This window comes from Anopheles bellator, chromosome 2 (genome assembly GCF_943735745.2).
Source record: "Anopheles bellator chromosome 2, idAnoBellAS_SP24_06.2, whole genome shotgun sequence".
Taxonomy (NCBI): domain Eukaryota; kingdom Metazoa; phylum Arthropoda; class Insecta; order Diptera; family Culicidae; genus Anopheles; species Anopheles bellator.
This window is the reverse complement of record NC_071286.1, coordinates 19,656,235-19,670,329: the sequence shown is the minus strand read 5'-3', so window position 1 is coordinate 19,670,329 and position 14,095 is coordinate 19,656,235. Positions and strand designations below refer to the sequence as shown.

Sequence of the window (14,095 nt, the reverse complement as noted above, 5' to 3'; positions counted from 1 at the left end):
GTGAAAGAGTTCAAAAAGATAGTACGAATAAGCCTATAGATAAAGCTCATTAAGATTTAGATACGTTTAAGAGACAATATTTCATCCTTTTTTGATATTCATTTACATTGTACGCTTTAAGGTTTAGCTAACTTTATTTCTCGAGTAAGAACTAATAAGCAAGCACATCTCACAAGTACTGCTCAACTGAAAGTAAGGGAATAGAATTTTTAAGTAAATCCAGAAGAGAAAGAGAGGATCCGTTCGGAAGGACAGAAATCGACAGCAAAACAGACGCATAAACACCCAAATACCCGGCCTCAACATGCTTCCGACAAGCCAACACCAACAGCAGCAGCAGCAGCATCAATCCGCTCAGCAACAACAGCAGCAGCAAGATGCACAAACGCAACATCTCCTGAATGTGGCCGCCTCGTCCTACACGACGGCCGTATCGTCCAGCGGTGGCTACAGCATGAGCTACCCGCTCGTCACGGGACACCATCTGACGGAGAACAACAACCTGATAATGCATCCGTCGTACGGCAAACCGGCGGCCCACGTCGCCCACCAGCTGCCACCGGCCTCCCTCATCACGCTGCAACCAGTGCCGATCGATGCGCACCACCACTCGGCGTTGCATCACGTCTCGAACCTGGGACCTCCGCCGCCTGGCACACCCGGATCTTTACAGCAGCAGCAACAGCAGCAGCAGGGGCCACCACCGCCGACTCAGCAACCTTCCCACGCGACGACGCTCGTCAGCTCACTGGCTCCACCGCCCGGTTCCGGAGGTCTCGGCGGGTTGGTCTTGGATGGCGCCGGACATCAGCATCTGCACCACGCTGCAATGCAACAACAGCAGCAGCAACAGCAACAGCAGCAACAACAGCAACAACAGCAACAGCAGCAACATCACCAGCAGCAACTCGACATGCAGCAGCAACCACCGTCGTCGATGTCATCCATGAACGATCCCAATGGGAACGGTACGTGTAGTCCAAGAACACTTCTCTCTCTCTCTCTGTCTCTGTTAGGGTCAAAAGGTTGTAAGTTCAAGCGAGCTATGCGTAATGTTTAAACCACCGGTGTGTAGGGTGATTCGATGCTCGATGGACATCCAAACGGCACTCTTCTTTACCGGAAAGAGATACCCCGTTTCGATGTCGATGAGAGGTCCTATTTCCCTATCGTAGTGGTATGGTGGTGGGTACCGTTAGGAGCGCACCTCTACTTTCAGGAACTTTAGGAAATGATAGCAGATGCCACTCCGCAAGGAATATTGTTACCGTGAGTAGAACCGCACACTTCTCCACCTATGAGAGAAAACCAACCCATAGGTGGAGCTGCTGTGCCGCGCAATGCCCGAAGGAGAAGGACTATGGACTATGGACTCGAAAGCACCTGAAGGATGAGATGTCTACGGAAAGGGAACAGCACAGGATATTGGGATCACTTGTCCATGGTTGAGGGAAGTCGAAGAAGGTAAACGTTCACACATGACTCATTGCAGGTGAAGCAGTATTTTGGGAGATCAAGGAGATCAAGTCGTGTGAGATCGCACTGTGATCTCATGTGGACACTTTTTCAAGAAGCAACAGATCTTGTGGAGTTCTCTTCAGCAGTAAGTACCGTCTAACTTCTTACGCTTCTCTGATCCTTCGTGTAATCTCCTAGAGTAAACTCGCATGGATGGTACGCAGTATATAGGGTCCGGCACGATCGCGTGCTGCTGCAGGTGGTATTCTTTGGTTGCGCCGAGCTCCACTAATGTGTAAAAAGGACTGTAGAACAGGATATCTGCATGTGATGATGATGGTGGCATGAACATATACTCTATCCACGTCGGATGTAGCGGTCTCGTTGCTCCGTGAATGTGGTGAAACCCAACGTAACCTAACCAGCCTGTGCAAGTAATAATAGTTTGTTTTATATTTATTGGTAACAGTAGAATCGCGAAAGTGTGTGCGCTTACCAAATACAAACTCGCTCCGGACTCTGGCCCGCTGGAATATGGTGGTCTGTAAGGAAGGGAACAATTTCGCACCCGCGCGGTACAAGTGCGGTGCACTTTTCTTCTCGGTGTACAGATTGTGAAGCAGCATGGTCTTGAAGAACAAAATTTGCCTGTCTGTTGTGGCCTCGCCTTGCTTTGGCCTTGCTCGTAAATCGACGGATAAGCGAGTGCTGCTGCTGCTGCTGGTGTGGTGGTCAAGATCGTTCGCTCTGCGCAGAAAGCTTCCATAAATTCAATCCCAACTAATAATCCTCCCCTGGAGCAAATCGGCGTGTTTCACCACCGCCGGTTCCTTCCTACCTCGCACACTCCCGCGTAATCGCATAACCCTTCATTAACTAAAAGTCTAACAAATGAATATACGGCGGGAATTCTGCATACCATCACCACTACACGGATCGGATCGACTGTATGTTGCACTCTTCCCTCTGGTCCCGTTTTTCGTGGTCAGAGTGCAGCTTAATGCGTACACGCGGCGGCGGCAGCGACGTCGGACCCATAAAAGAGATAAGATTGTGTGTGGTGGTTGAAAGGAGCCAAAATGATCCCTCGGGGAGCATCTTGATCTTTCGATCATTTCAAACCATAGTTTGCGCGCCTCCCTTATTAAGAGCGCATGGGCAATCGCGTGTGGGGAGGATCATCTGCACCACCCATTGCCGATCGCGCAAGTGTGGTTTGGTGGTTAGTAGTGGATAAAAAAAGGTCAGATAGGAAAAGGAGGAAAGCACCTCCACACGGGGTACATGGATTTTAATGCGAAAGTAGTCACAACACATTAACCAGCAATACCTGGAAATATCTCCGGCTTTCGGGAACATTTCGACCCCATTGGGGGGAACGTGTATCGCATGTTCGACGGTCGACGACTCGACGTTGCTTTCACGTCTCCGACGGAAGAAGGACGAGTCCTCTCGGGCTCCAAGACCCCCATTATGGGTTTGTCTAATTGGAAGCATAAAAATAAATCATTTTGTGTCTGCCAAAAGAAGAGGGGTGGTGCGCCGCCCTCTTCTACGTAGGAAAGAATGGTTTTAGAGAGACCTATGCCGATGCCTTTTTTCGGGTGCCTCTTGGGTTCTCTTTGTTGCCTTGCGATGTGCGTGTCGCTGCTGCGATCCTATTATGATACGCTTCGGTGATCATCAACACATCGTATCTTGGCGCGCACCCACCGATCGTCGTTGTGGCTGCGGAAAGAACAATATGCGCGTTGCTGTGCGGTGAATGTGTTCGTTCTCATGCACAAAGAAAGTGCTAGGATCGCGGGTTCCAAAGGGACAACAGGCACCTTCGTTTCGTTTGGGTTTCTTTGTAGTTTCGACCTTCAAGCATAAAGGAGCATAAAAGTGACCACCACCACCAACCAGGCACACAAGAGAGAGGGAGCTTTTGCTTTTCGGATAAGACGACAGTGAGCGGGTTGTGGATGGTTCCCTCACGATCCGGTCGCTCCAAAATTGACCGGAAAGTGCTCCGGTTTTTCCTTCGCTTGTGTTCTGCTCAGCGGCGCGCGCACGCGTTGTGTAGTGGGAAACAAAGGGAAAACTGGTTTGTTGTGTGTGTCGTACGCCCACGAGAAGAGAACCAACCAATCCTCCCCCTCGCAACAAATCATAGCACCAGCCTCGGAATGAGAAGGAATTCACCTCGCCGCCGATGAACGATGGTGGAATATGGTGTTTCGTTTACCCCCACGGGACGTCGTTGTGGCGTTAGTGTTGTGCCGTGCCTTTTGGTTTCCTGCAAGAGGCCCCCCCTCGGAAAGCCACGCAGGAAAACGGGATCTCGGGCAGCGAAAAGAATGATAAACTATCGTTAGAGGATATCTTGAGGAGCAAGAAACATTAAATCCACGCGCGCAGAGAGCACAGGCGGCTACTAACGACGGGCACGACTACTGGAGAGCGGTGCTGGGCGCGGGACACCCCTCTGCGAGAGAACTATACCGATCGCCGCCATCCTCCGCCTGGTGTAGAAGGGGTGGCACCTGGAGCTGAAAGAGAGGTTGACCAGTACTACCTTGCCAGGGAAGAACAGTAAGCAGTCAAAGAAACATACCACCTCCGCTGAGAGAGGGCCATAAGAAGAAGCGAACGAAGGTGGGGTGCGGTAGTTGTGACGTCTCGGGGGCTAAAAAAGTTAGTTGCTCTTCGCGTTCGTGTGGTCCGTTAACCTCTCTGCGCTCACGATCGCCAGTGATGAGGGGGGCGAGCGAGCTACACTTGGACTTTTGGGCTCTCGAAGAACCTGAAAATAAAGCAGCCGGCAAGAAGCGCGTATGTCTACTTGCGGCGCACAACAGGCAATCTTATGGTTGTCGAGAGCATCGGCGCAACCGAAGTGGCCACTAACGAACGCTGCCGGTCGGTGTGCTGTGTGTGGTGTCCTTCTTCCCGAGGCTCTAAAATAGTGCGCTGCTGCAGGCGTGTTTGCGCTTCTAGTTGTGGTGTGCCGTGCCGTGCACTATGCGTTGACTGACCCGCTTGCAGGTTAAAAGGAGTATTTGAATTGCGTCGATGCGCCTCCTACAATGAGCGAGGAAGAGCGGGTGGGGAGCCCGTAAGCGACGTCGGTCGGTGGTGGGATTGGTCATAAAAATTCCACCTAACGGAACCCTGAACTCTCCTCCGGACCGCGGGCCCACCGGCAACAATCCGATCAAACGAAGTGTGGAGATCTTTTCTCGGATGCTTCGGAGAACACGGGAAGGCAGCCGGGGGTTGTGTGGGGGTTTAACGGGTTGCAGCTAATTTTCCTAGTCAGCCAGCAGCAGGCCACCCTTGGTTGGTGGTTCGAGCCGTAGCGGTGTGGCCACTTGTGTGCCTCTCTCGTCACGTTTTTCGACGACGACGATGCGCGCTCTAAGCCGATCTGAACCAAGCAGAGAAGGAGGACTGCCGATAGTTAGTTGTGTGTGGCTCTGAATAAGGGAGAAAGATCTAAGTAAGCGATGATGTCGACGGAGTGGCACTGTTTTCGACCGAAATTCCGTGGGAAATTGTGCGGCTGAAGGATAACAACTTCTGCTGTATCGTGTGGCCGAGACGAAAAGAAAGCGCAATAAATGCTGTTCGATGCGTAATAGAAAAAGGGTAGATGGGCTCAGTCTCCCGACTGTTTCTTTTGTTGGTCTGCTACGCAATGGTAAAAGTGAACCTTTTTTGTAGTCACAACTTGGTCCAGCTTCGAAGTAGGCGATCCATTTACAAGTGTGATGTGTTTGAACAAAAAGTATGTTAACTTGTGCGCGTGCAGCCATCGAGAGAACCTAGGCTACGGCCAAGCCGTAAAGGAGATCCCGTCGATTCGTCATCACGGAAACAACGTTCCGCACATCCCGGGTATTTCTCCCGTTCCCCGCGTGTATGTGTGGCGCTGCCGTGGGCGCCGAAGCAGCCGCCACAGCGGCCGGCGCAAGTTGGCCGTGGCTGCTCTCGCGGTCATGATGGGGTTTCTTTTTGTGATGTCTATTGCATCATTATTACGAGGAGGAACGTCTTTTCTGCTGCTGCTGCCCACGGCTGTAGGATCTCGTTGCTGTGTTCCTCTTTCTCCCTTTCTTAGAAGGCGGCGGCGCGCGAGGCTTAACGAAGCATAAAAAAGGAGGTCGCGCACCCTTGGCTGTGTGGCGCTGTGGCGGTAGAGAGAAGGGGTGCCTTCCTTATAAAAGGGCATAGAATTGACCTGACTTGTTCGCTCTTCTGGGGCCCCACTCGGCGCGAGGATAATCGACCGCCCGCCGAAGAAAGCACCGTTAATGAAATAAAAACTAAGGAACGAGGATTGAGCTTTGCCGATTTGGGATTGCGCTTGCAACCGAGAGCAGAGCGCATCTCGCCGGTTTGTTCGGCACATAGCTAGTAGTAAGAGTCACAGAAGTTGTGTGTTTGTTGGAAATGTCTTCTAAGCCTCCCAGAACAAGTCGAACAAGTGGTTCGTCGTGGGTTGTGTCCTTTTATGCAAGCCAATTTATGGACAAATATGTATTAAAATCATTTTGCAATAAAATTGATGGATTCTCTGCCGCGCCGCCACAGCGGTCGAAGATGAAACGGAGCTACGGTTTCGGCACGCAATGTTTTGCAATAAAATTTCCCATTATTTGCTATGCTGTGTCTCTGGTCGGATAAAGATATAGGATCAAAGAAGGCTGACGGAACGCGAATGACAACAGAAAGGAACCGCTTCCACAGAAAAAGGGTACCCGCAGAGGGAGGTTTTTAATTTCTTCACGGCCGCCAATTTTCTCTCTCGCTCGTTCCGTCTCGTCCGCGGCTCTTCGACGTGTTTGTTTTATCCGTTTGGTTGGTGGATTGGTTGAAATGCCTGAAAGAATATGGTTTACGAGAGGGACACCATATAATTTATGAAATATTTGGGAAGTTTTAGGAAGACCTCTTTTTCGGCCGCTTGGCGATCGATCAACGAAAGGGGGGGCCCTCTTTTCTGGGGTTCCCTTGCCAATAACAAATGGCAAAAACTCGCGCTGACGCCGTCACAACCCCGCCGTACAGACACAACGACACAGAAGTGATGGGGGATCATCGTGGAAAAGCTATCACGGCGATGAATGCAGAGTAGAAAAGAAGGCGCACACAAAAGTTTAAAATCAACACTTTTTATAGTACCAGCGAGAAATAGCCAAAACGCCTTTTTGGGAAAAATTCGAAGGATCTTTTCTTTTTGAGGCAGACATAAAATTAGTCTGTTTGGGATCGGGCTTTTAGAGGATCCCGCGTTTGCCCGTAATGTAGTGCTTTGGTGGCTTTTGTCCGAGTCTTTCGTCACATACTTTGGGCTTCAAAAGGCCGCTCGCCGTGATGTTTCTTTTGAGATTTGATTATCGTCCCAACCTAACTCTCCACCCGCTTGTCGTCTCCTTTGGGGCTTTTTTTTGACTATTTTATTGCATGGTAGACGAGAATTCTTGTCCTGTGCAAAGCAGAGGGGATCCCCTCTGATCACCAATCCAACGATATGTGGAATCAATTTTTAAGCAAGAAGACAATCCTTGAAAATTTAACCATAAACCGAGGCAAACTTTGTTATTTTTCGTTCTAGAATATCTTTGAAATACTATTGATATTGCTCAAAAAGCGATAGTTTGTAAAATTAAAGCACAGATTACTATTTTTGTTGCTTGTTTTTTCTCGTTTCGGTCAATTCTAGTGTCTCTACTCATGCTCTTCCTAGCAGGACCTTTATAAGAGGTGAACAAATTGTGCAAGTCGCGACAAAAAAGAAATTAAAATAAAATTAAAAACAGCATTCGGAGCCCTTTTTAGCGATAAATTCGTCAAACAGTGCGCGCTTTGTTGTCATTCCGGCAATTCCAACAGTTCAACAGTATAAGATGTAAATAGTAAACAGCCTTTCAAAATCGTCCCGATATCCCAAAATAATGAAAATAAAACAATCCTAGGAAGAGGAAACAGCATCTTTGTTATTTAAGTGATCAATTTGCTAATGGTTTTTCTCTTTGTGCGTGTTGCGTAAAATATGTAGCAATAGTAAAGTTTATTTCCTATATTCGAATCCTTTAGAAAAAGCGCCTGAGCGCGCCTTGCTGCATGAAAATGGCATGGCACGTAAATATGACATTTAGCGCTAAATTGAAGAAAGTATTTGATTAAACCATGCAGCATGACTAGAAGAACTCAAAAAGAGAAAGACGTCAAATGATAATCTAATTGAATGAGATGCTCTTTCTGCTAGCCTTTGTGAATTTTTTTTTTAAATTTTATGTTTAAATTGCATGTCTAGAGGCTTAGTTAGTAACCAATAAAAACAAAAAGCCAGCGTAAAACCTTTTTATCTCTTCGCAAGGCACCGTTCCGTTTTTTTTTCTTGCAACATATAAAGGCAAGTTTTCTCTGTCTCTGGTTAGATTAAGTATATTAAATAAATTAAAACATTATCAAGTATTAGTATCGTTGTGCTTCAAAAACTTACAAAAAGTTCGTCCTTTGAGACGGTATGCCGTTTCTCAAAGTGCGCTAAGTTCTAACCTAAAAGTTTAACCAATTTTTCCTGTGAGTTCTTTTTTGGCGATGATGTTTTAAATAACTTTCACTTTACGAAAAATGTTTTGTAAACAAGATAAAAAAAATCGGAACATATGTTGGCGTAAGAGTAGACAGTAAAAACGGTTTAGAATGTTGCAAGGCGACGATATATTGTTCATATTATTTGTTTATTTTTTTAACAAAGATTAAATCATAACAAAATACTAAAAAAGATTAATATAGGTGCAAGGTCACTAAGCAAACGACACTACTAGGTTCGTCCTTTAGCAGGTAATATGCAGAAGATGATGCTTCGCGATATGCTAGTGCAAGAAGAAATTTTAAACGAAAAAGGAAGCTCAAAAAACAGAAAAAGAGAAACATTAAAAAAAGAAATTCGAGGGCTCCGGATGTAGGCCGTGCCTTGTGCTGTATTTGCTGATTTTTATAGACAAATTGCACTTGTCCCGGCCTGCAGCACGGATTAACCTGTAACAGCGACGGTTTATTGTTTCTCAGTGACTTCTGATTCTCCTCCGTCACGGTTCGTGTTCACATTTAATTGTGCGTGCTTACATAAAATATGTTATTAAAATTTTCGTGAAGTAAACGTGACTACTCGTGAAGTAAGAAAATAAATTATTAAACATTTTCTGTTACGATAACATATACTAAAATATGTAAATATGTTGGTTTTTCTAACTCATCCGAAATTCTTTTGAGTTTTTTCTTTTGTTTCTAATAATCTAGCAGTGCTCTTGTGTTTATTGAAACTGTCCCAATGGCTCTAACAGAACACCATCGTACGCTTACGGGAAATAGAATGTCGGGCTCGCGGCAAAAAAACACTTTAGCAGCGCATAGGCTATCTCGCATTTATCGTCAATTCCGTTGGCTGCGTTGCGACAGATTTCGACTCCATGCCGAAACGGTTCCTTGTACTCGGACGGAAGCACGTTTATTTGCCGAATGGCGGCTTCGTAGCTAAACTTCCCATTTTTGGACTGTGGAGAAGAAGAGGGTGAAATAAAAGCAACGATATTTTGGTGGCAATCTGGTGAAAAAGAGGAATCGTCATGTACCGTATTTGTAAGATCCATAAGACAACCGATGTAACACTAAAAATAAAGTAGTTTCAATTTAATCACCGATTGATCATTATTGACTCTGATACCAACCTTGAACTCTGTGTCGTCTGGAAAAATACCCCGACTAGGAAAGTTGGCCATTTCTGGAATTGAGGAAAAGTAATCAATGAAAGTTCTGACCCTTCAAATGTTGGTTCTTTATGCTTTACGTACCTTCCGTTATGTTGTGCTTTGCGAGGCAAATGTGTCGCATTTCGTGCGCTATCTGGTCCATGTCGCTCTGTGTAAGCATGTCGCACTTCACCAGTTGCTGCGATGCCAACAGCAGAACTCCTGCCACAGATGCGAACGACGCCATTGTGTCTGGGCGAATGACTTCTCAAACGTCGCTACCGTAGGTAATAGGTAATCATGCAATAGTAAACGTTTTCCCGTTGTACAAAAAGAAAACGAACGCGCCAACGATTAGTTGTTTCGTTTAAGTTTTGTGCAAAATCATGTTGCCACTTCCGCCTGCTACGATGACAATGCTATGTCTGGGCTTCGTTCGTGATGCTTTCAACAAATGTCCAACTCCAGTGTCTCGTTGCACCGAATGATGATCGTAGGAAAAATTTTCTAGTGACACTCACGCAATGATCAATACTTTATTTGTAGAGCAGGTGACGCGGTCATGGTCATTGACGCGCTAACAAATCAATTATCAAGATACATCAAGATACAGATACAAAACAGATCAGATAAATTCATCGAAGAAAGCAGTCACTTGGCAAAGCAGTCTAACGCCAAAGGATTTTCCATTGTTTTTCTCAAAGTATTCAAATAAAATGCCTTGCTGCCTTGGTTGCTCAATGTTATTTTTAAACCACGAAGGGCAATTTTAAACCGAAGCAGAATCACCGTGCAAGTGCGTAGCAGGATAATGTCTTATTTTGACGGTTTAACAATGAGTGAACGTTACTTTGTAATGAAACACCGTGCCGTGAAACGAAGGAAATCCTGTTTGATTGATTGACTAAAACGGTGCCACAGAAGTTCTATGAAGAATACCACCGCGGAAATCACTAGCCCTCCTACCAGGATCAGAAGCGCACCGCTGATGTTCGATATACGAAGTGGTTTGGAATCGTCGCTGGGAATGTCACGCGAGTAGTGTATGATTTGCTGAGACTCCAAACCCAAAAACTGGATCGCTCCGATAAGCTCCCAGTATGCCAGGAGCCCGAAGGCCTTCAGTTCGTGCACCATGCGGTCGAAACGAGCGCGTGCTGGCCACGTCTTCGTGGACATGCCCACAACCCATTCCCAGTAAATGTCGTCGGTCAGTATCTGGCGGCACTTTATCGTGTCGATGCTTACGGATGGAAAGGCATAGTGGCCGTACTCCATCCGCTCGACAATGATGGCCAGGTCGCGATCGGGCCCGTGTTGTTCGATCGTATCGTCGTCCCATTCGCGAAACGTTTGCTTCAGCGTCAGCAGATCGGACTGGTCTGCCAACAGAATCGAGTAGATCCAGGATACGGTGACACCAACCCAGGTCGTGCGAGTTTCGGCCAGCTCGTGAGCAGTGTTGATGGAGTGTTCGTACTGTGGCACAATCATCGTGCTCGCTAGTCCCCCGTTGTAGCTGCTGCCGATCATGAAGCCGGCAAACATGAGCGTCGTGAAGAGCACGCACGAGGCGAGCAGCTCGTGCGGCATGCGTGCGGTCTGCTCCATGAAGAAACCGATCATTAGCAGCACCGAGTCACTGAAAGTGACCGGTGCGCCGGCACCGGCCAGCTGCAGTATGCGCTGACGACTGCGTGACACCACCAGTACGGCTGTCGCACCGGCCAGGAACGCAAGCGAAACAGCACACCAAAGTGACCCAGTGAACGAAAGGAACGGTGTCCGCCAGTTGGTCACTAGATGCGGCTTCGGTACGATGCACGTGCAGCCGGATCGCGAGTGGACGGCGGTAAACGCCAGGAACTCGAAGCTACTGTACCAAGAATAGAGACCACCGAGTACGACGTCAACCTGGCGTTCGGCAGGAGCTCCGATCAATCCGATTTTGGTACCATTTTCAAAGACCGTACCCCATTCTGATGCTGCGCGAGGGAATAGAACGGAACGGAATGGATTTAATCTTTTCAATTTTCTTCTCACTGTGGCTCCTGCCTGTGGCTCTCACTGTGGCCGTGACTTCACTTACCCATCATGACTTCAGTCGTACAGTTAGCGATCTCACAAAACAGCACAACGAGCCAAAGCTCCGTACCATCGACCTGAGCCGAAACGTTCGGTTTCGGAGGGAGAATGTAACGAGAGTTTCCTTTCCCCAGCGGCTTCTCACAGAACGCAACGATACAATTTGGTAAACTATTAAAGAAAGCGTTAATCGAAATATTAAAAGTCGCGAAAATCCTACCACATCTGTAACATGTGCGTTCGGCAAGTAGGGTACTGTTCCGAGCCGCAAACGCCTTCGATGCATGTCCGCAAACTTGTCGGGAAAGTGATCGATGCTAGGATCGTTGCGGGTTTTCATGAGCCATTCTTTCGTATCCTCCACCACGTCGATCACCCGGGGCACAAGAGCAACCGGGTCGCCATCGTAAATGTCTACCGTGTATAGCTCGGTACGATTTAATTTCTGGTCACTTTGTACTATTGGAAGTACCAGTAAGGTGTCCGGAATTTCTGTAAAATCGTGAAAACTTTCAACTTACTGGCAATGGCTGGTGGTGGAAAAGGAATCAGCTCCGTTCGTACCTACCCTCTATAACGAGCGTCTCATGAATTGTAGCAAAAACGGACGAGTTCGGGCTCAGCAAAACGATCAACCGCTTTTGCAGCGACCGCTGCGATGCTGCATCGTGCACCGGGAGAAATGCATCGAAGAACGGCTTCGCGGTTTGCTCGGTCACGACGAATGCCTTGCAAACAAGAAGGAGTCCATATTTAATGATAGGGATTTGGATGTCCCACGGATACAGAACTTTTGCCCCACAAACTTTTACCTGGCATCCAGCATCGACGGCCAACAAGAACAGTTGCTCAAAACGATCGTCGGTTTCAATCACGATGGTCGGTATCGGAACGACAAAGTGACCGCTTAGGTTGTCGTCTTTTCGAGCCTTTATTAAACAAACGGTGAAGTAGTGGGCAAAATACCGTAACAAAAGGTAAATGAGCAGCGAATCGGTAGGACTGCTCTGTGCCAAATAGCCATTTGGATCAAATTTTACTGCTACGCTCTGCGACATGTTGGATAACGGTAGCGGTACAGTGCCTCTTTTTATAGTAATTCCATTTCAGCGGGATGAGCGACGCGTGCACAATGCACCTACATAGCATGCATTAATAATCTGCTCCGGTGCACGATGGTAGTTCTTTCGTAAATATTGGTCTTACAAATCAAATAAGTCACGGTCAATGATGAGCAAATACAATTTTGCTAAGGACAGTCGCAGTGAAACATTACTTTATCGTGTTTGTTTTCTCAATTATTGTGATACAAACTAGTGCATTAAATAAATTTGAACCCGAATGTTTGCTTAAAACAATGATTTATTACAGGTAGTAGATACCAGCTAGCAGCTTTACAACACTTATGAAACTAAATCTTCATAGTCATTTAATATAAACAGCTTCGACGGAACAGATGAAGTCAGTTGAATCACCGAATCTGTTCATCTAAAATGTAGAAAAATACATGAATTAGAGTAAAGAAAAAATAGTTTCATGTTAAGTCTTATGGTCTTATATAACAAAAGTCAGATGCCTTTAACGTCTTAAGAAAACTTCAATGATATCAAATCATTACAGAACGTAATAATGTGGCAGATATCGTAATGAAGTGTATCCTCAGTCTCGTCATCGAGTTTCATCATTCTCAGCGGTAGCGGTATCTGGTATGTTTTGAAACTTACCGAAATTCGTTAGATTCGTTGGACCCAGCAGATTAAACAGCACAGCGATGTGAGAATCTGAAAACGAATCGTCAACACGTTATTCATCTCAATAAAAAAAAATATGGGTTGATTTTGCTGCATAGAATATATGGGCGGTGTCAGATTATTTTGTTTCCATCTTGAGGAGCACTTCTGTAACATCTAACCTTTACAGAACGTAACGATGTAGCTGTTGTGGTGAAGTTGAACCTCAGACTCGTCATCTGAATCATCACTTAAAGGGACCAAGATGTCTTTTTAGGGAATACCAGGATCGACAACTTACCAGGTGAATGATTACAATTTGTAAAAACGCCATTGTGGGAATGGTCGCTCAGGAATTTCACCCGAAAGCCAAAATTACTGTGGTTGCTATGATCGACATCTGCAAAAAATGAATGAAATACTGATTTAGAAGCTTCTTTGGAACACACAATTTTTAAAAGTTTCTCGTCCAGTTCAGTAGTTTAAATAATAATGCGTAGGAATTAGGAACAAATCTTCTTCATGTTTCTATCGAAGAGAGCTGGTAAATCATCATACTAATTTGGGCAAATTTTCTTACTGTATGCTACACACGAACTCACCTTGAGCAAAGATGGTGGTGAAAGTCCTTTGACACACTTAGATTACACGCTGAGATGCTGTTGTCTGCTTTCGGCTTGAAATTAGAGTAGAAAACAATCGATAATCTTAATAATTTAGCTACAACCTTACACTTTCTCTTGGTAAGTTTTAATTCTAGTTCAGTGATTTGTGTTGGTATGCGTAGGAAATAGGAACAAATTTTCTTCATGTTTCTATCGAAGAGAGCTGGTAAATCATCATGCTAATTTGGGCACATTTGATTACTGTATTCTACACACAAACTCACCTTAAACAAAGATGGTGGTGAAAGTCCTTTGGCACACTTTGGTTACACACTGAGATGCTGCTGTCTGCTTTCGGCTTGAAATTAGAGCAGAAAACAATCGATAATCTTAATAATTTAGCTACAAACTTACAGTTTCTCTTGGTAAGTTTTGATTCTAGTTCAGTGATTTGTATTGGTATGCGTAGGAA

General features: G+C 46.1%; 3 protein-coding genes and 1 long non-coding RNA gene across 4 annotated transcripts; 1 reads left to right on the top strand and 3 right to left on the bottom strand.

Annotated features, from left to right (window-relative positions):
* Positions 1-304: 304 nt before the first annotated feature.
* On the top strand, positions 305-1,548 carry LOC131207147 (probable serine/threonine-protein kinase mps1). The gene is made up of 2 exons (XM_058199756.1): positions 305-968; positions 1,493-1,548. Exons 1-2 carry the CDS (start codon positions 305-307, stop codon positions 1,546-1,548), a joined length of 720 nt encoding a protein of 239 aa, XP_058055739.1.
* A 7,226-nt stretch (positions 1,549-8,774) lies between these two features.
* Positions 8,775-9,462, bottom strand: LOC131210740 (general odorant-binding protein 72-like). The gene is made up of 4 exons (XM_058204034.1): positions 9,306-9,462; positions 9,183-9,235; positions 9,087-9,122; positions 8,775-9,008 (listed from the first exon to the last, which is right to left on the bottom strand). Exons 1-4 carry the CDS (start codon positions 9,448-9,450, stop codon positions 8,814-8,816), a joined length of 429 nt encoding a protein of 142 aa, XP_058060017.1. The 5' UTR covers positions 9,451-9,462; the 3' UTR covers positions 8,775-8,813.
* Positions 9,463-10,049: 587 nt separating this feature from the next.
* Positions 10,050-12,346, bottom strand: LOC131207146 (uncharacterized). Its single transcript, XM_058199755.1, has 5 exons — positions 12,164-12,346; positions 12,011-12,093; positions 11,509-11,605; positions 11,293-11,365; positions 10,050-11,188 (listed from the first exon to the last, which is right to left on the bottom strand). Exons 1-5 carry the CDS (start codon positions 12,344-12,346, stop codon positions 10,050-10,052), a joined length of 1,575 nt encoding a protein of 524 aa, XP_058055738.1.
* A 301-nt stretch (positions 12,347-12,647) lies between these two features.
* On the bottom strand, positions 12,648-13,976 carry LOC131210741 (uncharacterized). Its single transcript, XR_009156871.1, has 4 exons — positions 13,621-13,976; positions 13,320-13,418; positions 13,013-13,069; positions 12,648-12,776 (listed from the first exon to the last, which is right to left on the bottom strand). It is a non-coding gene; the product is annotated as an uncharacterized LOC131210741 (long non-coding RNA).
* Between the last annotated feature and the right edge of the window lie 119 nt (positions 13,977-14,095).